The following is a 27,888-nucleotide window of genomic DNA, read 5'->3' on the forward strand; positions in this document are numbered from 1 at the left end:
AACTCTTATCTAATAAATTTATTTTGTTTGATGATAAGCGAATTATAATAGCCACTGTGTGGCTAAGTTTATTAGTTTATTAGTGGCTAGTTTTATAAGTTTTTTTATTCGCTGCAATTTCTCCGCTCAATGGTTTCCGTATTTACTCTAGTCGATAACTTCAAATTTTTGCTGTAATGAACTGGTATCAACTTTTCTACCCCAAGATCAAAAACTTTTTTAATTAGGAAACCAAAATTTTTGACGTTTCTTCAACTTTTTTTCATTTTTTTCCATTGTCTTGACATCTTTTCGATTTATTGGGGCTAATAAATGATCAAGAATGGCTCCATATGAACCCACAAGAGTACACATTCTTTCACTTAACAGGTCTTTAATATATATTTTGTTTTGGAATTTATCAGTTCCATGCCGACATGGATGGACGTTGGTCACCTGGGTGCAATTGTTTTAATTCCAAAACGAAATGATTTGCAAATGTTTATTTTATTCTTATCAAATTTGACCGAAACAAATTTGTTTTAATGAACAAAGTTCTTTAATAAAGTTTTGGCCTGCGGCTCTACTAACAATATTTGGTTTTAGAATTTTTATTTACGTTAAGAATAAGAATAAGAATAAATTATTACATTTTTGCGTAAATTTTTATTTTTAAAAATTAAATAAAAACTTTTCATAAAACTTTACATGCATAAAACAAAGTATAAAAAGCGCACAAAAAATTTCTCTAAAAAATGAACTCTTATAAATTTAGTAGATTGAGGAGAAACTGGGCTCGATGAATAATTGAAAATCTGAGATTTCATTTATATCAATCTGGTCGATTCAATCGTCGATTCGAAATCAAAAATATTTCTTATAAACTTAACCAAGTTCCTCTGTTACGAATCTTAGCGCAAAAACACAAACAATAACACAATACAAGTAAACTTTTTGTAAATTATCAGTTAAAGATGCCAATAAAATATACAAAAATAAGCTTAAATTTTAAATTTGTTAATCGTTCAAACAAAGGTATCTGTTAATTTACTTTGAAAATAGACATCTATTTTAACCATTAAAAATTGAACGCAATCATTGTTTGTCAACAATGTTCAGTCAAATTGTCATTTCCAATACATTTAAAAGAGATTAACGAGATAAAAGTATTAGATAAAATTACTAGTTTTCGCCATCTCTTCACGCCTAATAAACGATCAGGCTGTTCAGATAAACCATGTTTCAGTTGAAAATTTTTTAATAGTTCAGGGTAATAAAGCATTTTATTATAAATTTTAAGTTTTAAACTTTAAACTTTAAACTTTAAAGGTTAAACTTTTGCAGTGGTCAATTTTTTAATGGTTGCTGTTAATCGTGTTTTTGTTAGCAAGTTTTTTGTTTACTTTCACTGTTGTCAAGGTTTTGTTGTTCAGTTTAATTGAACTTTCACTGTTGTCAAGTTTTCGTCTTGCATCTTGGAAAGATAACACTGCAGCAATAATACATATCCCTGACGCTATCCACCCAACGAAATAACTCCAACCAAATTTCATGCTTGAGCTTAACACTGTTTTTAAATTTTTTTCTGTAAATATTGACAACGCAATGATCGAAAGAATACCTATAAAATGATTTTAGAATAATTAAAATTTTATTTAAAATCAAATTGAATTTACATTTCTTAAACTTTACAATGAAATTTAAACATAGAAAATGTGTGTATGTGTGTGTGTTTGTGTGTACGTATTATAAGAATGATTTATAGTAATATATATACAGCGGTGGCAAAAAATTAAAGACCAATTTTTTTTAAAATTTATTTTTAACCTTGGTATAATTTTATTTTGGAAAAAGGTATCAAAAAAAAGAAAAACATTTTTAGAAAGAATTTTTATTGTATTTTATATTTATTATAAAAGAATTTATAATTTTTTTACAAAATAATGTTAAAAAATTAAAAAACTGACTAGTAAAAATATAAACGGGAAAAAAAATTGGACAAAATTTTAAGACCAGTTTCAAAAATATTTCAAAAAGCTATAAAAAAATAATTTAGAAACGTGTTGTTCCTCCATTTGTTTTCAAGCACTCTTGTACTCGCTCTGGCATTGAATTCATTAAAGTTTTGATTACTTCATCAGGCACATTTTTCAAATGATGAGAGATAGAAGATTTCAAATCTTCCAAATTGTAAAGTTGTTCTTTACCTAGCTTGTGATCAAGCCACGACCATAAATTCTCTATTGGATTCAAGTCTGGACTATTGGCAGGCCATGGAAGCACTTGAATTTTATTAGAATTGAACCAATCGCTAACAACATGCGCTTTATGACACGGCGCATTATCTTGCTGGAAAATAAATCCATCTTGCAACTGCCATAAATTAATGCTAGGAATAAGCGAGTTTTCCAAAATTTCGATGTACCTTTCTTTGCTGAGTCTAACTTCGAATAAATGAAAAACGCCAGCTCCACAGGCACTCATATAGGCCTAAATGCCTATTGAACCACTGCCTTGTTTTGTTTGTTTCAAAATGCATGATTCATCGAACCGTTCGCTTGGAAGTCTACGCAACATTACGCGACCTTTTCTGTTGTCTACCTCAACGTTCATTTCATCACTAAAGACCACACGGCTCCACTGATCTGTTGACCAATTTTTATGTAGTTTGCACCACTCTTTCCTGGCAAATTTTTGTTTTTTATTTAAGCGTGGTTTTTTTGCAGCAGCACGCCATAAATAATTTAAATTGTGGAGGACCCTTCGCACAGTTCTAGGGCTTGCTTTCAGACAATTTGACAGTGTCCATTTCGTAGACAAGTCTGTAGATGATGCTTGTCTGTTTTCTTTCATTAATCTCACTAACGAGCGAACATCACGGTCATTTGAAATTTTATTGCGTCCTGTCCTATGACGATCATTAATTGACCGGGTCTCTTTGTATCGTTGAATTATGTTAATAATGCAAGAGTGAGACCTTCCGAGCTTTTCTGCTATTTGTCTGATGCTATAGCCTTCTTCTTTTAATACAAGAGCCGCGTATCTGTCTTTTTCTTCAACCTTTGCACGCATTTTTGCAATATTTTTATATCCTTATTGCAATTCAATTTATTGCAATTATTTCGATATCAAATGTTTATTTGATATCGAAACTCAGGTTTCGACATTTTATTTTATAGCCAACGTAATAAGCGATAAGCGTAAAAGACAGTTAAAAAAAATAATGGATTATTATCTTTAATACGTGCAAATTAAAGATTTGAAAGTGGTCGTTAAATTTTGTCCAATTTATTTAAAGAAGATTTATAAGTACTCATCAGTTTTTTAATAAGTTAAACGCTATTTAATTAGAATTAGATTAAAAAAATTATACATTTAATCCGTATGTTTTAATTAACAAGATATTAAAAAAAAAATTAATATGTCAATTAGAATCTTCTTACTTTTAATTTAAAGATTAAGAAACCTAAAAAATGAGTGGCCTTTAATTTTTGGCCACCGCTGTAAAGTATTTTTTTTAATAAAAAGTAAAATGATGATAATTGTATATTATACATTTTATAAGTACTTTTCATTTGTTTTATGATTTTATTTTTTTGTTTAACTTTTAATGTAAAACATAAAAGTTAAAAAAAAATTTTCAAAAAAAGCTTCTCAGCAAAAGAATACCATCTTTTCTACAAATACGATCTAAAAATGATCCGGAAAAGCTCAATACAGCTCACAGTGGGCAAAGTTGCTAGCAAATCAGTCAAAACTAGAGGTCATATATTGACTTTTTCACTCATTTCTAACTAACACGCATACCCAAATGGCAATGAATTTTTTTACAATTCACTTAATATTTATTTTATACCTATTTAAGTATTTCAAAGTCAAATATAGAGTGAAAAAATATGTGTGTAAACGTAAAATATCTGAAAAAAAGGCAATACAGCTGTCACATTTCAGCTGTGATATATTCTATAGAAATATATTTATATATATTTAGCATGAAGATACAATAAAATTTTTTTATATATTTATATTGCAATATATAGAAATATATATTTTAGTTTACCCAGGCCCGACAGAAGGCGGATACAATGCGTGATTTTCACGCAGGCATCAAAGACTTCGAAGTCTAACCAAAGATTAATGGCTCGTATAACTTTTTTTCTTCTTGAAAATAGAAAAAATAAAAGAGTTTATGAGGATATAAAAACTAATCAAAAAAAGAAGATCAAAACTATAGTTAACTCAAAAATTTATTAAAAATTTTTCTCAAAATTATTACTTATTTATGTTTTTCATAAATTAAAATTTTTTTGAAAGTTAAGTTTCCATCATTAATTGTTAAACCATTAAATGATACATGATGGGAAAACCATATCAACCCAGTAAACACACGACGTCTTAAAGACGTGTAAAAAGACGTTTTTTAGACGTCTTTAAGACGTCGTGTGTTTACTGGGAATGCTGTAAGAACTCTTTTGTTTGAAATACCAAAAATTTGATCGCTAAAATAAAATATATGCAAAAATTTAGGTAAGACCAATTGCTTTAAAAGTAACACCTTTTGCAGAAAAAAATAACTTTAATTGCAATAAAAATAGATTTAATGATTTTAATGCTGGAACTTTTTTCCATGACCTTTTTATTTTTTTATTTATTTTAATGCTCTCAACATTTACGACAGATGTTTTAAAATCTCATCTCATCGCATCCAAAACTAAACTAACTGAAACAGGAAAAAATAATCTTACTGGCGAAGAACTATGTTCTTGGCTCTTCAGGGTTCTGTAATGAAACAGAATCATAGAGATTTAATGAAAAGATTTCTATGTAGTTCAATCCAGTAATTAGCTTACTGAGAAACAGAAAGAAATCGAAATTGCTTCTATACCGAAAAAGTTAAACTTCTGCATGTATGTAGTTCTTTTCTTTATTTTTTTTTTGTACTTAATATAAATTTTGAACAAATAAAGTTATCATATGCTAAAATCATAAAAGTTGACATATATATTTATAGTGTTGGTCAGTTTTTTTAATTTGAAAAGTTGATTTCTTGACTATAAAAAACTATATTTTAACTTAAAAAAATGTTGCTATCAAATTTCTTGACCCCAAAAATGAGTTTCCTTACCTCAAAACCATAGGTTTTAATATGATGATATTTAGATTTTTTCGAAATTTTTTTTATTCAGGCTATTGTCAGTTTCAAGAATAATTTAACTAAAGCACAACTATGTTATGGATTTAGCTGGCTAAGTGTTTTAACCTGACATGGATTTTGTAAACTTTACCTTTTAAAATATTTTAATAGTCTTTAATTAGAATGAAACATTTTGAAAGTTTGCTTTTTTTATTAGATTAACTTTTTTTATAACCATCCAAAATTAATTTTTAATAAACCTTTTACGAGATGAAAACTTTTTAAACTAACTGTATTGTAATTTTGATTAGCATACCTTTGGTTATATATATATATATATATATATATATATATATATATATATATATATATATATATATATATATATATATATATATATATATAAATAAATATTAAATCCTTGAGTTTGAGTTATAAAAAAAGTTTATAAAAAATATTACCAGTTGTTGTCAAAGTACCAGCTAGTGGTAGAGCTGATCTTGTTTTTAGCTTCAACATGTAAACAAAGTATATGAAACTTAAAACATGTATTGCCCCTCCTGTCACCATCATTGCTTGTATAGTAATGTAGTAATCTAAGTAAAATAAAAGATTTTTAGAACAGATATTTTTAAGTAACATAATATTTTTAAACTGCTTTTAAGTGTTACAATTTTACATGCAAAGCAAAAAAATAAATTAGAAATCATACAATAGATTAATTGTAATACATAATAGTTTTATGGGGGTGAGAAGTTTTAATCTCCGGGTATATTATTAAGATAAGGTAATTAAGAATTTTTGAAAAATATAAGTATAATGATAATACCACGATAGTTGTTCGTACTAACTAAAGCTTTTCTGTGCGATTTAACAAGGGGGACAACCATTGATGTAAACATTGATTTAGGTCCATAAATAATGAAGTAGTAAAAGCATTTAAAATCCATTTTATTTACGTATTCACACAGGGTTGTTATCTGTCAGAAATAACTGAGACATATTTTCTGCCGACATAAAATATGTCAGACATATTTTGACATAATTTTATGTCTGAATTATTTTCTGCTGACATAAAATATTAGACATATTTTCTATGGACATATTTTGACATAATTTTATGTGTGAATTATTTTCTACCGATATAAAATATGTCAGACATTTTCTACGGACATATTTTGACATAATTTTATGTCTGACATATTTGCTGTTTGATATTCTTGAAGAAAAAATCTAACAAATTTATTGCGCATTTCAGCTTAATTTAAAGAGTAAATTGAAAATAGTCTAACAAATTTGTTGCTTTTTTGCTTCATTAAACTTTTTATTTTAATCCCTATAAGTAAACATCAGTTGTTTCATAAAGGTCTTTTTCTGCCCTATTTTAGCGAAGCGTTTGATAGTATTGACTAATATTAACTAGTATTGACGCATCATTTAATAGTGTTTGATAGCATTGATTAGTAGGGATGACACTTTTACTTATTTTGATGTAAAAACGCGAACTACTTTTACGCGTAAATTACTTTACATAACTCATATAAAAATATATAATTTATTTTTAAAAGTAGTTCGTTTTTTTTTACATAAATTTTTTAAAAACGCGTAAAACTTAATTACTTAAGTTAAGTTTTTTAAATGAGTAAGTGTTACTTGAAAAAGTAATTTACTTTTACAAGTAAAAGTTATTTACATTTTTACTTTTACTTGTAAATGTAACTTACTTTTAATGGTAAGTTATGTTAAGTAAACTACTTTAAAAGTAATTTTGGTTATAATTACGTAAAAAATTTACATCGAAATATAATTTACTTTTTAAATGTAAAAAAATTTATTTATGAAATAAACTTACGTAAATATAATATTTAAAAGACATAACACTTACTACACAAAGCAAAATAAAACTACATCGTAACAACAAATTACTTTTACGTAGAGATGGGCCGATTCCGAAAAATACCGATTCCAATTCCGATTCTCTGTTGCGATTCCGATTCTTTACCGATTCCGATTCTTTTGCAATTCTTATTATTTTAATTAAAACAGGTAGTCAAATTAATAATTTAACTGTTATATCATGTTAATTTAATACTTATGCAGATTTTATAAGTGAAAACACCAAAATTAGTTATATTGGTACAAGTGAAACAGGACCAAAGACACCAAGGCCCAGGGGCATGCCCCTTTTTAAAAAAATTGACATATAAAGAGACTTTTTTATCAAAATAAGGGAGTGTTCCTCCTTCTATTTTGAAAACCGTGTCGTCGGCCCTGTGAAATAATAGCAACTAAACAAGTAACATAATATTAAACAATATATATGTTTGTATGGAACTTATTATTATTAAGAAACAAATAATATAGTCATAAGTAATGGTAAAAGTAATCAGATACACACAATGTTGTCTTTTCAATCATCTTTAACATATGATATTAGTACCGTTAGTACTGATAGTTAAGAAACGGGAGGTTCTTGTTCAAAAACACAAGCATTTGCACTCGTTCCGGAGTTAACCGCCTTCTTTTCCGGTTGCAGATAAGACCCGCAGTACTAAACAAAGTCTCTGAAAACATTGTACATAGAGGCGTCCCTAAATATTTCTGTGCTAGTTTTTTCATGTTAAGAAATTTGGATTTCCTCCAGTATTCAAAGACGTCCTCGTGACTTGTGATAATACTTACCGTCGGTAAATTGATTAAAATTGAAAAAAATAAATCAATTGAAATTTAGAGTATAAACTTTTACTTTTATTTTGAACGTTCACTGTTGTTAAGGTTTTCCTTCACAGTTACTTAACTTCAACGATGATTTTAAATGCGAAAGTGAAGATTTAACGTAAATTAAACAAAAAAAAATCTTAACTGCAAAGAGTGTCAAAGATTATCAAGGGAGTAATAATAAAAGAAGTGAAGTCGTTAAAAAGTCTTTTAAAAAAAGAATCGGAATCGTTAAAAAAAGTTGAGAATCGCGATTTCTACGATTCCTTGAGAATCGGTGGAATCGGGAGAATCAGAATCGGAATCGGCCCATCTCTACTTTTACGTGTAAAAGTAAGTAATTAGCAAAAACAGCTTTCATAAAAGTAATTTGAATAAAATTGTTTTTTACTTTTACAAATAAAAGTAATTTTATTCTTTGAAATTTTATACTTTACTTGGTAAGTAAGTAAAAAGTAAGTTATATTACTTACTTTCTCAAAGAACAGTCGTTTCATGCTGATTTAACATAAATTTTGAGATAGGTAGCGTATTCAAATATATTGCGTGTTTGAGGGCACCTCTGGGTAATACATCAGGTAATACTCTGATGTATGTGGGCAATGTTTGTAGTGGGGGATCGGGAAAGAATTTTTTTTTCCACGTATATTGTAAAGGGTAGTTGTATTATAATTAGGGGCAAATATAGCCAACAGGCGGCTATACTAGTAGTATAGAGACGGGCTCCCTGTCGCATGGTGCTAATAGAGGCTGCTAAATAACTATTAATATTTTATTTCTTTTTTTTTTGTTTAGCAGATTAGGTTAATGGCCATAATGAAAAATTGTCGGGGAAAGAAGGGGGAAAGGGGGCATAATTTCTAAGCTATGGGTAGTTCATGCATGTGTTAACCTTCCAGCATTTGTGTAAACTTAATATAAGGACAAGTTGAAATTGTTTTCAGAGCACTGGAGAGAGCTCCACTTTTTTGAATCTTTTTTTTTTTTTTAATTTGACTTTATCATTCCGGCTTTACTTTGATTTTACTTTATCTTGACAGCATTTGTGTAGTCCCGATGAACGTGCATGTTAAATTTGATTCCTGGGCAAGGAGGTCGTACCCTTACTTTTTTTCTCTAATATTTTATTTTTCTTTAAAGTTGGGGTTTATAACTTTTTAGAAAGAAATATTTTTTGCATAAAAGCTTTGAAAACATTTTTTTGATTTATTTGTTTCAGTATTAATTTTTTTTCGGGAGGAAATAAGTTAGTGGCCCTGATAAAAATTTACCGTAAAGGAGCCGGGCATATTTGTAGTTATGCTGCTACTTTTCGCTTTTCTTATTCAGCGTGGTTGTTGTCAGAGCCGTCCCAAAGAGATCTCTGATTGAGGAAGGGGTTCGTATGTGTTTTTTGCCAACTAGAGACACACACGCACACAAAAAAAAGGGTCCTCGATATTTGATATTTGCCAACAATACTTCAAAACTTGCCAACTAAATGTACAAATGGGCTAACTCAAATGCATATATAATAGCTTTGGGGTGGGGGATACTCCCTCGCCCCCATTCGGGACGGCACTGTTCAGCTCTGGTCGAAACAGCCACTCAGAAATGAAAATTAATTTTTGTTGTTTATTTATTAATAGCTATTCATAAAACTGTTGTCTGGAATGAACTAAATTCACTTAGTCCAATAAAAACAATTATTCGAGTTGGTCATTTCCAGAAATAACTTTTATTTTGGTTAGATTGGTTTTCAACAACCACGCTGAATAAAGGAGGCCAAAATACAAAACTTAGAATAAAATTGCAAAACCTAGAGCCATATCCAAAGCAAGAACATTAAACCAGACAGTCTTTCAAAAAAAAAACTTTCAAACAACTGATGTAAATAACATCAAGATTAATTTGAAAAAAAAAATTAAAGTTAAAAAAGTATAAATGTAAAAGTATTTAACTTGAAAAAAAATTCATAACTTTTTATAAACGCAAAAACCGTTTATTTTAATTTATTTAATATAGCGAAAAAGCACACTTTCAAGTTAAAAATTATATGATCGATTGTGAAGAAAATTCTCTTGATATTATTTTATCATACAGATGAAATAACATCAAATTCTTTTTTTTTTCAGTAAATTTTTGTTACTTTTTTTACTTTTAATTTTCAAAAAGTTTAAAGTAAAAGAAAATAACAAAAGTGCAAATCACAATATTTAAACAACCAGATTCCAATCACATATTTAAAATCAGGTCCGTAGCCAGCTTTTTGTTTTTGTTTAAAAACTTAACTTTATGTAACGACATGAAGCAAACCAAACATTCATATATTCATGTTTATGTAAAGCTTTTCAAAAAGTGTTGCGATAATCGGAGTCTGCTAAAAATAAACCCTTAAAAATGTTGACTTCCCTTTTATGCCATTGGTGTGAGAGTGATGAGTTTATAACATTTATAAATACATTTTTTTAACATTTTAAACTAAATTTAAGTTCATTAACAAGTGTCTAACGTCATGCAATAATCTCTTAGTGTTCAAAAACTATGAACATATAAATTTTGAGCAACCTCCCCAATTATTTAGGGGATTTAAATGGGATTTAATAATTATCAAATTAATTTTTTTTTCAAATATAATTTCGTCATTGATTTTTTTTTTTTATCATTATATAAAGACATTCTTTAATACAGTGATGGCTTTTTAATTTTTATAATTTTTAATTTTTCTTAATTTGCCGTTACAAATTATTAATTTTCTTTTGTAAAATATACGAAAGGCGGGGAAAAGAAGAATACAAAAAAAGTCTTATTGCCAAGCCTCTAAATATCCGTCCATAATAAAGTCATTAAAAACTTGTCATTAAAAATTGAAGATCGTGTGTTTTTCTGAAGTTTGAGTTTAATAACCTTATTTTAGTTGACAACTATAGTTTTGTATTTTTTGAAAATATATCTAAAAAATTAAAATATATGTATCTGAAGTATCAAATTCTTCTGTTTTAGTATGTTATTTTAGAAAAGGTGAATCTTTTTCTAAAGTAACATACTAAAACAGAAGAAATATTGCATAAATAACAGAAAATTTGAATAATTTTTTTTTTTAACATTGGTTTAAAAAAATTTTATCCATGAAAATATAAATTAAACAAAATACAAAATTTAACTTTAAATGAATTTAAATACAAGTATTGCGTGGTATTATACCACATTGAAAGCGATGTAAAAAATTTCGTGATTTGAAAATGCGGCGTATTCTTTTAATACCAAACCTATTAAAATTACTTGATCAACAGCATCTTTAACTAATAGTATTATTAATTAACAAATGAGGTCTATAAATGTGTTGTTAAAAACCATAATAAACTCATTTAAAGACTTTATGGTAACCAATAATATAATGATGTCTACTTGCGTAAACTCTGAGATGTAATATTATGATTATGAAAAACCAATGATTTTGGTTAATAAATATACTTTTGGTAAATAAAACATACTTAAGTGCCAAACTCAAGTAAGTTCTTGTTTATATCACATTAGAATGTTTAGGAAAATGTAAAAAAGTTTTACAGTTTGTACATGCGACGGTTCCTTTTATCATTAAACCAGTTACAATTAATTAATCAATAGCCTCTTCTTTAACTAATAATATTATTATATAGTTACGTACAAATGAGGTTTTCTAAAAACCTTTTAATGTGTTGTTAAAAACCACATTAAACTCATTTAAAGACTTTATGGATAACCAAATAACCAATAACACAATGATGTCTTTATTAATTACATCAATATTACATCACAAAATTTACGTACGTAGATTATGAGATGTAATATTAAAATAATTATGTAAACGCAATAATTTTGGTCAAAATGGTTTTTATAATATTTCATATTAAATTTTCTTTAAAATTATGCTATGTTGTGGTATAAACAAAAACATACTTAAGTACCAAACTTAAGTGTGTTCTTGCTTATCACATAAGAATGTTTAGAAAAAGATTGAAACAACCACTTCATTTGGCGAGGATGTAAACTTAGTGTAAGAAAACAAAAATAATAAAAATTACTAATTTGTTGCCCTCACATTTGGAGTATAGATGGTAAATGTTTTAGGGCATTTTTGTATACAGGCTCTAATCACCACAATTTTTATTTCTTTATCTACTTATAAATCGTTTTTATGCTACAGCTCGGGATATAGGCATATTACACAACGGCCAAGCAAAGTGTATTTTGTTATTAGACATACGTGGCCAAGGTGCCCAATTTCCGTTTCTCTGGAGCGATAATTTTTCTAAAAAAAAAAAACTCTTTAAATATATCTTAGAGCTTCTGAACCTTGCGGCTTTTGGTTTAGTTGCTTGTTGGACCGTAAGTTTTGCTTATACTGGCCTTGCGGTAGCTAGGCCACTAATACTACACGCAGATAAAGATATTTACGTGAAAAGTTCTAAATTTTTTATGTCCATATAAAAGTACCGTAGTTATTTAAACCAAGACTTTTAGAGTCAAAGGATATTCTTCAGCAGGTGGACTTTTTTTGTATTAAAGTGGCGAGAAATCTTTACAAAAATAATGTGTTCTCTTAAAAAGTTCGGGGCTCTATAATCTTCAGTCCATGGTGTTATAGCTCCCATAATTCAGGACAAGTTTAAACTTTTCCTCCTTAGTTTTTAAATAATAAATGCATTTACGCAAAAAAATTGTAAAAAAAGACTAACAATTACGCCAGTTATTTTCTTTTCTAATAATCTACCCTTTTTGAGTCTCCCATAGGTATATGGACCTTCTGCTAAAAGCCTTTTTTTAACTTTGTCTAAATTCAAGACCTTTCGAATGGTTGGCCAGAGAGTGAACATTTTTGAGACGGTTTGATTCAGAGAATGGTTATAATAGCTAAAACTATCATGGACCGGAATTAGAGAGGGTTTTAATCATGGGCGGAAACTTATTATTGATATTTTAAAACATTACAGGGAAGAAATACCTAAAACCGCGCAAATCGAATGTTGCGACAAACTAAATTTTAGTGCCTTAAAGTTTTACTTTTTTGCATTTCTTTTATACAAGATCATGCCAAAGTTATCTTAAAATATAAGTAAATTTATTTGCTTACTTTATATAAGTTACTTTTAATTTACTATACAATTTATATAAAATGTAAGCTTATCTAATTTAAATTTTATTTTATGTAATTTATTTTCAATAAAGATTTGTTATTACTTTTAAAATAAAAAATTCCTACTTGAAAAATATTATTTTATTTGTAAATATAATTTACATTTGGTAGCATATTACTTTTATGTAATTTACTTTCATATGCAAGTTACTTTATAATATAATTTTTTTTAATTAAATACTTTTATAGGTAAATGTAAATTACAGTTTGAGGAACTTTTATATTACGTAATGTAATTTTCAAAAGTAATTAACTTTTAAATGTAAAAGCTTTTTCGCGTTACTTACTTTTACATGTAAAAGTAAATTACTTTTTGAGGTAATCTTCTTTTACATAACTTTTTTTTGAAAGTAAAAAAACTTACTTTAAAAAGTAAAAGTCGTTTTAAAAAAATAAGTTACTTATACGGAAATGTAAGTTTACAAAAAACGTTTCAAATTACTTATGTAATTTACTTTTTGATAAAAATTAACTTACTCGAGTAAGTAAATAAAAAGTAAGTAAAAGTGCCATCCCTACTGATTAGTATTGGCAATTTCCATTATAAGAATGTAAAAACCATCTCAAGCTAAGTTTTTATTACCGAAAGGTGTTTTTATCAATATGAATAAACTTAAAACTATTCTTTTGATTAAAAGGATAATAATAAAAAAAGTTTCAGTTATTTTTAATTAATAGTTGATCCTAAAAAAGATTTTATTCTGAAAAATTAAATTCAAAAGATTCTATAAAAATAACGGATCACATAATTTCAAAAATTTGAAATGCGAGTACGTAGATGGCTATAAACCAAAGCGAATCCAGAGAAATCACGTTCATCTTTTACGCTGGAGAACGCTGCACCGTAAACTACTTGTGAAATCTTATATAGCCGATCTCATTTCGTTTTTTGATTTTTCTTCCAGTAAGCAAGAATGTTAAATTCAATGTCTAATGTCACTCGCGCTTCATTAAGAGCCCATTTTAAAATTAGTTAATGAAAATCTTCATCTGATTCTGAAGACGCATTAACAATACCTTGCCTTGTTCCTCCTCCAGTATATTCAATGAAACGGCGTACTTTTTCAGCTTCAACATCTTCTGAGTTCATCAGAAGTATCTCTTCAGAAGTATTTGATGAGTATGACGCATTTAATTGTATGGATTCTTCTGTTGATGAAGAATTTGACTGTTCTTGTCGAGTGTATAGTTTTTGATGGATTTTGATCAACTGTGTGATTCCTCTATTCAACAGTTCTGTATTAAACAGTTGATGACCCGATGTAAAGCAAAATCTAGGATCCAGAACTAAAGCAGCAATAAATGCTTCACATTAAAAAAAAAAAACTTGTTCTCGTGTATTAATTGCGTTGGTCAGTAACAATTTTAATCCCAAATCACCTGCTGGAACGTTCTCGATTTCTATTTTCATTTGAATCCATCGAACGTAAAATTAACTCATTGATAATTTTGGTGATTAAAAATCCATCATGGCCGAATGTAATGGTAAAAATGCGTTGAAATATTTATCTATTAAGCTCCATGATGCATCATTTAACTTTAACTTGTCGTATCTTATCCTTTGATATGATTCTGCTTTGGTATGAAAATCTTTTATCATCAAAAAAGTGGAATCCTAACGAGGTGCAATGTCTTTACGAGGCTTTTTTAGATTTTTATATGTTTGAATATATGCTACTTTTTTGGATTCAATAGCAACCTTTCTTATATTATTCAATGCATCTTCAAACAATGACGTTACGTCCTTGGCGGCTAGCTGACACACATGTGCGCCAAAAAAACATGGCTGAACAGAACAATCCAACCGATTTTTCAACGCAAACGGCGTGGGCTTCACTATAATTCCCTTCTTCATTCTCTAAAGCGCCAATATCAATTTCCTCGTCTTCGAAATCTATAAATTTGTCACCATAAATTTCAAGGATTACTTTCATTTGATCTTGTGCATTTTGGAGAATATTTGAAGCCTTCATCATATTCTTTTCCTGATCTGTGCAAGTTGTGTAGATATCATTATTCACATTTTCCTATTTTTCCAATCACATTTTCCAATTGAGCAGCCAAAATTTCGCCAAGATGTCGACCTTCTTGAGTTATTATGCCTGAGGTTCTGTCAACTATTTCCCCGTTCTTGATATATCTGCAACTAACTCCAAACACGTTTCTTCCATATCGCAACGCACTATAAAACATCAACAACATAAGATCATTTTCGGTTTCTTCTCTTATTAGCGAAAAAATATTTTCACATGTATGTTGAATGTAGCGTTTCATGCTGTGACGATTTATAAAAATATTGAATTTTTTGAGTGCATCTTTTACTAAAGACATTTTTCCGATTTCATCAGCTGATGCTAAAGACAAGTTACGGCGCATCATTAATCGAATCATTTCTCTAATTAATTGATTTACATCAACTTCTAGCTTGATTCGTTTAATTAATTGAATTTCATTGTCATTTCGATGCCTTGTAACTGGGGTAGCTTCAACTAATTTAATTTCGTCGGCTTTTTCTTTGTGTTTTCGAAGAAGGTGATCTTTGAGGTTACTTAAGTTGCCTTTGTAAAACATTTTGCACAGTTTACATTTTCCTCCTTCTCTATTAATTTCAAATTGAGTTTTCATTTGTTCATTTAATAAATTATTCTCCATTTTTGACTTTAAATTAAAACGAAAAAAAATAGTTATTAAAATATATTTTTGACTATGCAATTAAAATTTAAAAAAAAAAAAAAATTTTAGCCTGTTTTTTGGGGTACTACCACCTTAAAGAAAACGTTCTCTTCGAAAAATTACAACGATGATCTCGTAACTTTAATAATGTAAAAGGGATCCTTTAAAATGATCGCATCATGTTATTTTTATCTCGAAACAACTGGCAGTTATAATGTAATTGTCAGTTTTTTAATGTTAAATATATCATAACTATTATAACCATAATTATATTATTCGTAATTAGTTATAAATTATTAGAATCTTTTGAATTCAATTTTTCATAATGAAACCTTTTTCAAGATCAACTATTAATTAAAAATAACTGATTATGTTTTTTTCTATTATTATTTTAATCAAAAGAATAATTTTAAGTTTAGTCATACTAATAAAAACCACTTTCAGTAATAAAAACTCAGCTTGAGATGGTTTTTACATTCTTATAAGGGAAATCGCTAATACTAATCAATACTAATAAATACTATCAAATGATGCATCGCTAAAAAGGGCAGAAAAAGACCTTTATGAAACAACTGATGTTTGCTTATAGGGATTAAAATAAAAGTTTAATAAAGCATAACTGATAGCAAAAAAGCAACAAATTTGTCAGACTATTTTCACTTTACTCTTTAAATTAAGCTGAAATGCGCAATAAATTTGTTAGATTGAAATAAAATAATATGTCAGACATAAAATTATGTCAAAATATGTCAATAGAAAATATGTCTGACATATTTTATGTCAGCAGAAATTAATTCAGACATAAAATTATGTCAAAATATGTCCATAGAAAATATGTCTGACATATTTTATGTCAACAGAAAATAATTCAGACATAAAATTATGTCAAAATATGTCTGACATTTTATGATGAAAATATGTCTACATTTTATGTCAGCAGAAAATAGTTCAGACATAAAGTTATGTTAAAATATGTCTATAGAAAATATGTGGGACATATTTTAGGTCGGCAGAAAATATGTCTAAAAATATGTCGACAGATCTGCCAGACATATTATGTCGTAACAACCCTGCATTCACATTTTACATATAACTTAAATACATTTGATATAAAATTCGTCATCTTCATAATAAATTATTTACAATATTTTTTTTAAATTAAGATGTGGCGGGAGCAGGCAGAAGGCAAAAGTCTTATCATCCAGCCCCGTTGGATCATTTACATATTAAACAAAAAATAATCTATCATATAAAAAAAAATATTACAATTTCAGTAAAATAATTTTAAATACTTTTAAATTAAAAGTGTTACATTTTTTTTTCCCCCCGAACACAGTACTAATTAAGATAAAAAATTAAAATTTAAATATATACCACGTAAATAAAGCTACGCAGTGGTCAGGGACCTAAATAAGGTGTCTTTTGAATGTTCAAAAGACGTTCGAAACGTTCAAAAGACGTTTAAAAGACGTTGTTTTTACGTCTCGTGCCCACTGAGTATATTGATAAAATTAATAAAACATCAAAGTGTTTAAATTATTATTTTTATAAAACTACATTAACTGAATTTGATTTGTTAAAAAGTATATTTTTAATTCTTTGCTATGGATACCTAATTTTGGGTAGCAACAGCTAAATTTTATTAGTTGCATATGTTTTATTATGTTGACTATTTAAGATTTGTTAAAAAATATAAGTATTTATAATAAAAAAATAAACTTTGCTAACCCATGTTAGTTTAAATTAATAAAAAGTGCATTTTTAACAGACATAAATTCAAACAAGAATCAGGCCTTCAAATCTCTAATTTTAAAGAGTCGCAATTAAAAAAAATTACACATATAATTTTACATATATATTTTGTGCAAATTTTTGATGGTTGCAGCCATTTATTTAAAATTTAATTTTGAGTAAAAAAAATATGTTTACGAAGGAAAACCTAAAAAATAATTGCGATAAAATTGAACTAATTTTTTTTAAAGACTATTCAAGATTTGTTAAAAAATATAAGTTTCTTCAGATTTTGCAAAGACTTTTGATATCTTCTATGATATCAAAATAAGTGATATAAAATACGCAAAGATCCAAAATAAGTGCCGAACTGCTTGTTCGGCACTTATTTTGGATCTTTGCGTATTTATGGGCGAATTATTTCATCACACCAAAACTTCGTGAATGTATTGATATAGACTTTGGATTATTATTTTGGATTAAACATTTGGTTTAATCCAAATGTTTAATCCAGTTAATAGCGTAACTGCCATCTCAAGTCGTTATTTGTCTGAAGGAATTATTAAGTAAGCAAGTAGTAAATAAATTACCCAGGTTTTCTCTCTAGCTTGACTCATGTTTTTTAAACATTTAAAATCAAATTGAAAATTAACCTCAACAAAAGCCAACACTTTCAAAATGTGTTAATAATCTTTTTATAACGCCACTTTTTTCCCATTTTGTAAGCATTTATTTTGTCTACCTCAATCATTTTTATAGATTCCCATAAATTATATTCATTTAAAAGTTCTCAAAATCCTTCAAAAATTGCCTCTGACTTTCCATTCTTCAATACCATTTGTTTTAGCCTAACCGATTTTTTATTGCAGTTTATCATAAAAACTTGATATTCCACCCCAATTTTTTTCCTATCAAATTGCAAACACCAATTCTTGATGTTTAGTTTTTTTTCTCAATCTATCTTGTAAATTTTTACCTTCTCTATTGACTGCTATTTGGATTGCAAGTTGAGTTGGTGGAGGAAGATTAACACCAGACATCTGAAGTTGTTGACGCACTGTGGCAGCTTTTTGTGTACTCGGCTTTGCTTGACTAACAGGCTTTTTACTTGACTAATTTTAATAGCCTCGACCTTCCACTGTTTAAATTTAAGTTGAATAATATTTATTAAAGGTTTATAATTACTGCAACTTTTATTTACTGATCCATTACTACTTTCGCGTTCCTTTCTGTATTAAATTGAAAGTGATGGCATTGATGGAATGTTTTCAATTTCAATTTTATTTAAAGAGATGTATTTTCTTCATCAGAACCATCAGACGTCACTATAATATATCCACTCTACTAAATGTCTCCAATTGCACTGTAGTATATCCACTCTAACAAATGTCTCCATTTTTTGAAAACATTTTCAGTCATTACAGCCGTATTAATTAACATAAGCATTGCAGCCGCATTATAGACACATTAATTAACATTGCAACCACATTAACATAACATTACAACTAACATTACAACTAACATTACAACTAACATTCCAATTAACATTACAACCACATTAACCACATTAACATTACAACCACATGACATTACAACCACATTAATTAACATTACAGCCAGCATTACAGCCACATTAATTAACATAAACTTATTTACAGTCACATTAATTAAAATAAACATAAGTTTATAAATAATATATGGTAGAACAAATGCTTAACAAATCCAATGTCACTGATATCAATTTTATTTTGCAATCTTATGAATTCTTTTAGTGAGTAAGCTTTTTAAATGGATTTAACTTAAAATAGTTGTCATTTTTTTCAAAATATAAAAACTAGATGTCATGCTCATATGAAAATATTAAAACTTTTTTTATTTTATACTGCTAATATACATTCTGATGAATTATCACAAACAGTTATTTAAATAAACAGAGACTAAATGAATAAAATTTGCATAGACTATCAGACGTTAAATCATTACTTTTTACGTCTGATGATGAATTATACAAATTAATTTATAATTACATAAATTGTGACAATTTTTGTAATTATATTATATTGATGCATCGTCAGCATATAATATAATATAATTACAAAAATTGTGACTCGTCGCAATTTACTTTATGCAAAGCTAATGCAAACTGGTTTAACTTGCCTTCAGTCAAAAAATTTTTGGTGTTGTTCAACCCTTGTTCGTATTTGAAGTTTTGATTCACCGACATACACTTTGGAGCATTTGCACTTAAGTAAATAGGTTCCAGGTTGGCTGTTGCGTGGTAATTTTGATTTATTTCTAGATGGTAATACCGTTTTTAGGTTAGCATTTGATTTAAAAACAGTTCTGTAACCAGTTTTTTTAAATATTCTTCTAAGTCTGGGAGATATTATTGATATCCATGGTGAAAAAATTGTAGAAAGGTTATTAGAGTTTGATAGAATTTCATTTTTATTTGCTAAATGTTTTTTTTGAACGTGATAAAAAATATCTTTAAGCATTTTATCATCGTACCCATTTTCAGTAAACACTTGAATTAAAAAATTTATCTCATCTTTTAAATGGTTTTTGCTGCATATGCTCTGTGTATATATCTGTTAAAGATTACTTTTAAAATTTTGGGATCGTGATTAGGATGAGGTTTTGATTTGGGTATTGGTTGTAACATCTTTCCTATAAACCTTGAACTCATATTTTCCTTGTGTATTATTAATGACAGTTATATCCAAAAAGTTAGGTATCTTATTTTTGTTTTCAACTTCAATAGTATATTTTAAAGAAGGATGTTGTCTGTTAAGGATTGTTTGGAACTGCTTGCTTTAAGTTAGAAAACCTAGCGTGGCTATCATCTACATATCTATGAAAGGATTTAATATCAACTGAAGGAATCATTGTCATTGCCATTTTTATAGCCATTTTCCTCATGGTATTGTAAAAAAGATTCAGTCAAAACAACTATTAAAGATAATCCAATTGGGCCTGAATTCTCTAACTCATGAATCTCACCGTTCCACAAGAAATAACAGCGAAACAAACAAAGTTCAATTATTTGTTTTGTTTCAGTTAAAGTAAGCTTAGTTGAGTTTTTGTTAGAAACGCTTTTATTTAATTGATCCAAAAGTACTAAAGTTTCTTCTTTTAATGGTACTGATGGGTATAAGTTTACAATATCAAAGGATACCTGTATTTCATGATTAGTTTTATTAATAAAGTCTTTTGAGCTCTAATAGGATAACCTAATAGGATTTTCATTTCAAGACCTGTTTTGTTCTTCTAACCAAGTAATTCGAAGTTCTATAACAAGGTGTGCCAATATTTGATTCAACGACTCTCATCAGATAAGATTTATCATGTTTATGAGCTTTAATTAGCCCATACAAACGTGGTGGGATTGGATCACTCGGATATATGCTTTCATATTCATCTTTAGAAAAATGTTGCGTTTTGTTAAGTTTCAAAAGGAAAGACTTTATTTTTATTGCATAACTTAGCTTGGGATCAATACTAATAATTTCTTTTGGGCCAATCTGTTCTCCAATTTTTTCAATTGCTTAATCATGTTCTATTCTCACGAATCCTGTTCCTTTATCAAATGGATAAATATCAATTTTCTTAATTAATTTCTTTAAATGCTTTTCTTTGATCTCTCGTTAAATTATAATTAATTTTTTTGCCCATTTTAAGTTCTCTCAGTATATTTTTCCTTAAGGTTTGCGCTTTTTCAACTTCTTTATTATATACGAGTTTTAAGGCAGACTATTCAGTTGTTGTAATAATGTCCATGTAAGGTATAGATCTCAAGGAAGGTACAAAGTGTGGACCAAGATTCAGAAGATCGATTTGATTTTCAGGTATCTTGGTACCACAAAGATTTAAAATCGCTTTTTTAGTGTATTTCTTGATTTCTTATTACTTTTGTTATAACTAATTTCACTTTGAAGTATTTTAAACTTTTTAATTAATCGTTCTTTAGATTTTATAAACATATTTTTGCGAGCTTTTTCAGTGATAAATATCACTTAATTATTGTGTTTGTCTTCAATTTTATTTTTAAGATCTCTCTCGAGGTTTTTACTAATATTAATAAGATTAAAGTATCGACTTTTAGAATCATTTTTTTATACAAACTAAAAGTTCAAATTAAAACGAAAAATAATACTTCTTGCTTTCCTTGAATTTACAAGACGAATGATTCGTAAAGATTTCGCATTTTTGCAAAAATATAAATTGATTTTTTGATTTTGCTATCGGTTTCTTCAAATCTTGTAATTCTTTGGTTGTTGTATAAATTTCAGCTCCGTATTTAGCTGTTATAAATGATTTAAATGTTGACATCTTGTACGAGAGTATATATATAAAAATTAATGTAAAACATCAGATAATACGAATTCTCTCAATACTAAATAATTTATTTGAATTTTCGCCGGATTATAGGCTTTTTTCACTTAAGTATGAAAAAAATCAAATCCAAAAATTTTTGGACTAATAAAATATTGAGTCAATTAAGATAAGTTTATTTTGTTTAACTGAAATTAAAATATATATTAACAATTTATGACTTGCAAATGTCATAATTGTTTTATTAATTAGAGTAAAACCGGGTCAAATCGCACACTTATCAATAAAAATTCTAAAAACCTTCATAGAATTCCTTTACCATGGATACTTCAAATACGAACGGTTCAACAACAAACGGTTTAACAACGAACGGTTCAACAACGAACAGTTCAACAACAAATGTTTCAACAACAAACGGTTCAACAACACAAAAAAATTTTAGACCGAAGGCTAGTTAAACCAGTCTGCATTAGCTTTGCATAAAGTAAATTGTGATGAGGATATTGAATGGTATAGGGCAGAAACACTTAAAGTTGAGGATAAAAAAATTGAAAGAAAAGTCCGTGAAGCCTTGGAGATACAAAAACATCAATGTACGGTGGTATGAATTTGGATATGGACAATATGTTAAAACAAATTTTTGAACTTTATTTTTTTCATACTTAAGTAAAAGAAGCCATTATAAAGGTGACGTCAAAAATTAAAAATTTTTTGTTGTTATTTAACGTACGTAGCCTCTTCGTCTGTAGTGGTCCTCACGGCATTTAGGAGGTAAATTAAAAAAAAAAAAAAAAAATTATATATTAATGATGCCGGTGCCTATAATCCGGCGAAAATTTCAAATAAATTATTTAGTATTGAGAGAATTCGTATTATCTGATGTTTTAAATTAGTTTATATGTATATATATATATATATATATATATATATATATATATATATATATATATATATATATATATATATATATATATATATATATATATATAGATATATATATATATATATAATTTTATTCATTGAGAGTCTCTGTTTATTTAAATAACTGTACTACATCAAAGGTTGTTACGCTACTAAAATCAATTAATTAACAATTAAAATTAGGAGTAAAGTTAGTTAACTGTAGACCAAGCTTAAAGTATGAACATAACCTAGTGTTGGACATATTTTTATCACAAAATGTGTTTAGTAAAAATAATATTGTTGTTATAGTTTTGGTTTGTAATGATATTTACTTCAAAAGCTTCTTCGTCATTATTTAAAATGAAACTATAACTTATTTGCAATCTTCTCCTTGTGACACTTTTGGCCGTTCTCTCCCTTTCCAGTCAATATAAGCAGTCCCTTCACTCAGTCCTTTTTTAGTAAGCAACTGTTGAAATTAGCTTTTTGCGACACTATTCCATTTTAACTATTTGAGACACTATTCCATTTTTTTGTTTTCGACACTATTCATTAAATCCATTTGCAACACTATTCCTTTTTTTTGTTTTCGACACTATTCATTAAATTCATTTACGACACTATTCCTTTTTTTTGTTTTTGACACTATTCATTAAATCCATTTGCGACACTATTCCTTTTTTTTTTTTTTTTACACTATTCATTAAATTCATTTTTTTATTCCTTTTTTTTGCCACATTAGTTTAATCTTAACCTTCGTTTCCAGTCTTTAAAAAAATAGTTTTTGCTGCAGTTCAAGAAAATGTACAAAAAAAGTTTTAAAAAAGTTAAAAGGTTTAAATGCAAAACATGATTTGTATTTAAACCTTTTAATATTTTTAAAACAATACCGTTGTCTTATAAAAAGTTTTGAATCTTTTTAATAAATAAAACATCAAGGTTTGATAAAATACACAGTAATGTATTTATTTCAAACAAAAAAAGCACAACAAAATTTTTTTCAGAAAGAAAAACTCTCGTTAAATCAAAAAATATTTTCTGATGTTTTTTAAGGATCATCAGGAATTATTCTTTGACTTAATATTTTATAAATTGAGTATACTCTTGCGAGGTTAAAACCTTGCAAGAATATACCCAATTTAAGTATAATCGTTTCGACGAATTCAACTAAAGGTCAATATTATTACTTTCTGTAATTTCAAAAATCTTCGAACGAATTTAATAGATTCGTTCTTAATAATAAATTCAAATTTAATAAATTATTAACAAAGTTTATAAATAAAAATTGTTTAAACCTCCTTTGTAATCACCTTCATTGTAAATAACAGTTTAAACCTTCATTGTAAATAACAGGCCCGTAGCAACCGAAGGCAGCAGAGGTATTTGCTAATCCACCCCCCCCCCCCTTCCCCTTAATAGTTTTTGAAATAAAGAACTTTGAAGTTTGTTTTTATAAAAAACTAAACGATTACAAACTAAGAAATTAAAGAAAAAAAAGGATAGAAAGAACCTAATTTGTTATCCGTATTTTCGGTCTAATTTCCTTGTATATATATATATATATATATATATATATATATATATATATATATATATATATATATATATATATATATATATATGTATGTATATATATACACATACATATATATACACACACACACACATATATATATATATATATATATATATATATATATATATATATATTTATATATATATATATATATATATATATATATATATATATATATATATATATATATATATATATATATATATATATATATATATATATATATATAATGTTTTATAACATTTAGGTGCCTTAAGATGTCTTTACGGTCTTATTATAGAACACCGCGGGTGAGCATTTAATTGGAAGTTCACGCTTCCTTCCTAACCGATGTCGCAAAACTTGCCCAGAGGTTGGGTTGTAACAACGGATCATTTTTTTTCTGAGGCAAGTGCGCTACCACTGCATCACGGCTGCTCACGAAGACTACCCTATTGCAACGCCCTTGTATTTCCATATAATTTGAACAAATATTTTAAATATTAAAAGTTTATTTATTTTTCTACTTAAAATGGTAATTAAGTAATAAGTAGCTTTTAGAGATATTTTATGGAGATGTCTTATGGAGATGTCGTACTTTTGCTTTTAATTTGGTTGGTTGATTTAACAACAAAAAAAAAATGTTACCTGGTAACGCAATATATCGAAGGCATTTAATTCCATCTCTTGTCTGACTACAAACTCTCCAAATCCCTTGGCTATGTATATCATACTGTTTTAACCACACAGGAAACCAAGTACATGCGCAATGTGTACAAAATGATAAAACCAATAATATTGATATGGCAATTCGCAACCCATTCCAATTAAGTTTTTTAAATTCTTTTAATGCTGCTTTTGGGTTCTGAAAATTCGGAGGATGAATTCTAACTTTTTTCATCGCATATATTAAATATCGTATCCAATTTAAAATATATAAATATACATTTAATGCACCTGTTTTTAATATAATTTTGCTAACGCAAGTTAAATTTTGTTTTTAAACAGAAACATTTGTTTTTATTTTTTATTTACTTATGTATTGTTGTTGCTAATGTAATATTTTTGCACTTTCTTTCAACTCGAGCCGAGGATGGCTTTTGTTTGTTTATTTATTACTCTATAATTTTTAATCAGCAACAAATTGTAGAGTAAAAAGGTTAAAGAGGAGAATTTGACCTTTAAAAAACTGGGAAACTATTTTTTTGTGTGCTTTTTTGTGTTTGTAATAGGACAGAGCCCAGAAAACAATTTAAAAATTAATAAATTTTTTAAAACGCCTAATCAAATATTTGCTTTAAAAAGAACTGAGTAATTTAATATATTTAAAAATAATGAAGAGTCTAGGTGCGAGATTTCTTTGAGGAATATAATATAAATTCAAATATAAACTAATAAGAGATTGAAAGTTTAGAAATATGAATTTACAACTTATAATATTTTTTTGGCTTAATCTCAAGCCTATTTGAAGTCTAACTACAAAAATAAAGTGTGTAAATACCTAATATCCAAACGTTGTAGGAACGACAGCGCCATTAAAGTAATATTTTATTAGCGGTTCTTTTCTTTTTGACTTTTGTTTGACGTTTTAACACAAATTCAATAATTTGTTAACTTTGATGTTTTCGAAAAAAATTATCTTTTTTTTTTGGTAATTTGAAAATAAATTTTTTATTGTAAAAGGTTTTTTTATTTATTACTTTTTTCTTCAAATTTTAAAAGTTTATGATCACTTCGTGACCTTTTTTATTATAAATCGAACTCCCGTAAAAAAGTTTTTTTTCTTTTTTTTTCTTACCTAAAAAAACTGTTGGTCTGGTCACACACTACCTCAAAAGCGATTTTAATTATTTATTTCACTTTCTTTGCTGAAATTATTTTATAACCTTTATTCTGCATCTACGAAATTACAAAAGCACTTCAGCTCTTCAGTTCTTACTTCTAAATTTAACAAAACAATATTTTAATAAAAAAACCACACGATTTGAATGTAAATTATCTAAGTTACGGTAAAAAAAATGCTAAAATACAAACAAACATTTATAATAAAATATAAACATTTATCCAAAAACTTACAAGGGCCCGTAGTTATTATTTCTAGTCTCTTTTTGTCTCTTTAGAGGCAAAAGAAGGCTAAATAATAATTGCAGAAGTCCTTGTCAGCATTTGGAAAAATGTTTATACTTTACTATTCATTTGTGTTTCTTATTTAGTCATATTTATTTAATCTTATTTATATCTTATTAAGTTTCTAGTTTTTAGTATTCTTCTTTAGTTTTGGTTTCAGTTTTATTTAGCTTCAGCTTAATTGTTTAATGGTTAATTTAATCACAGCGAATGATTGAGTTAATCATAGCGAGTAATAGGCAGGGCCGTAGCCAGCTTGAGCGGGCCAGGTGAAAGAAGTCGCTCCGGGCCTATCACCTAAAACTAACTATATTATAATTTTTACTTCATTCATTTTTAAATTTATTCATATATAAATATAAAATACATAGATTTTAGTTTAAAATAACTTTTCGAGATTTTTTGTTTGCGAATTCTTTAATGGCGCTGTCAAAAATAAGTTCTTTAGCCAATTCACATTCAATACAGAGTTTTGCTAAATCATTTAAACAATTTTGTCCCACTGTGGATCTATTTTGATTTTTAATTCGTGAGAGGCGATTAAATGATCTTTCTGCCTCAGCAACGGTAACTGGAAGGCAACAGAATATGCGTAACATCATAGTTAAATTTGGAAACAACTTGTCGATTTCTAATTTACAAATTTTGTTTAGTAATTCAATGGCATTAAATTTATAGTAATAAAATTAGCCGTGTAGATGGACTTCAAATGCAAAATTTCACCAACTAGATTGTTATTGATATCCTTCTCATATTTTTCTAGTAAGATTTTTGCCTTTCTGACAACATCCATTTCTTCGAGTTTGTTGAATGACCACAAGACGTCAAAAGTATCACAAATTTTTTGAATTGCTTTAAATCTAGTTGAAATGTCTCGAATAACGCTACCGATAATCACATCAAATACATTTTTTCTAAATTTCTGTTCAGGAGTTTCAGTCAAAGTTCGTTCGTTAAAATTTTCAAAATATTTCTTATTGCGTTTCCGATTGTGTTCTTCCTTGAAGGTAGAAACTAAATCACACTTTTCAGCTGCGGTCTTTGCTTCATTTAAAATCAAATCCCATGAATATCTGATCTTTTCTAAATCTTTCAAAAGACTTTTAATGCTTAGCAATTCAGTCGAGACTGTGATTTCGCGATTTTGCAAAATCAAATTGAAATTATTTAATTTTGTCAAAATTTTGAGCCAAATGTTAGATAGCATCGTAGCTTCAAAGATTTCAGGTAGTTTTTGATTCCTTCAAGTTCTGCACAAGTTTTTGCGGATAAATTTGCAAAATTCATAAGCATAAATTCAATTGATATAATGATTTCAGGCATTTTTAACGCTATTGGTTTTCCACTTTCAGTTTTTGCTGATCATCGTGTCTTTGTCATTGAATGAAGTGACATTCAAGTGTTAGATTTCAAAGTTTCCCATCGTCGAGGACTAGAACTAAATATATTGTAAGTTTGTTAAATTATGCCAAAAAATGTAACAGCCTTTTTACACGATTCTGCAGCATGAACTACACACAGATTAAGCTCATGACATCCACATGGAGAAAAAGTTGCTAAGGGATTTTTTTCTAAGAT

At 27.6% G+C, this 27,888-nt stretch overlaps 2 protein-coding genes across 2 annotated transcripts; both read right to left on the reverse strand.

The window, feature by feature from the left end:
* Positions 1–925: 925 nt before the first annotated feature.
* LOC100203537 (claudin domain-containing protein 2-like) lies at positions 926–25,179 on the reverse strand. Its single transcript, XM_065818369.1, has 3 exons — positions 24,832–25,179; positions 5,575–5,709; positions 926–1,600 (listed from the first exon to the last, which is right to left on the reverse strand). Exons 1-3 carry the CDS (start codon positions 25,082–25,084, stop codon positions 1,335–1,337), a joined length of 654 nt encoding a protein of 217 aa, XP_065674441.1. The 5' UTR covers positions 25,085–25,179; the 3' UTR covers positions 926–1,334.
* Positions 25,180–26,684: 1,505 nt separating this feature from the next.
* LOC136091136 (uncharacterized) lies at positions 26,685–27,517 on the reverse strand. Its single transcript, XM_065818119.1, has 2 exons — positions 27,034–27,517; positions 26,685–26,941 (listed from the first exon to the last, which is right to left on the reverse strand). The coding sequence occupies exons 1-2, from the start codon at positions 27,515–27,517 to the stop codon at positions 26,685–26,687; spliced, it is 741 nt and encodes a 246-aa protein (XP_065674191.1).
* Positions 27,518–27,888: the final 371 nt, after the last annotated feature.

Source organism: Hydra vulgaris, chromosome 14 (genome assembly GCF_038396675.1).
Source record: "Hydra vulgaris chromosome 14, alternate assembly HydraT2T_AEP".
Taxonomy (NCBI): domain Eukaryota; kingdom Metazoa; phylum Cnidaria; class Hydrozoa; order Anthoathecata; family Hydridae; genus Hydra; species Hydra vulgaris.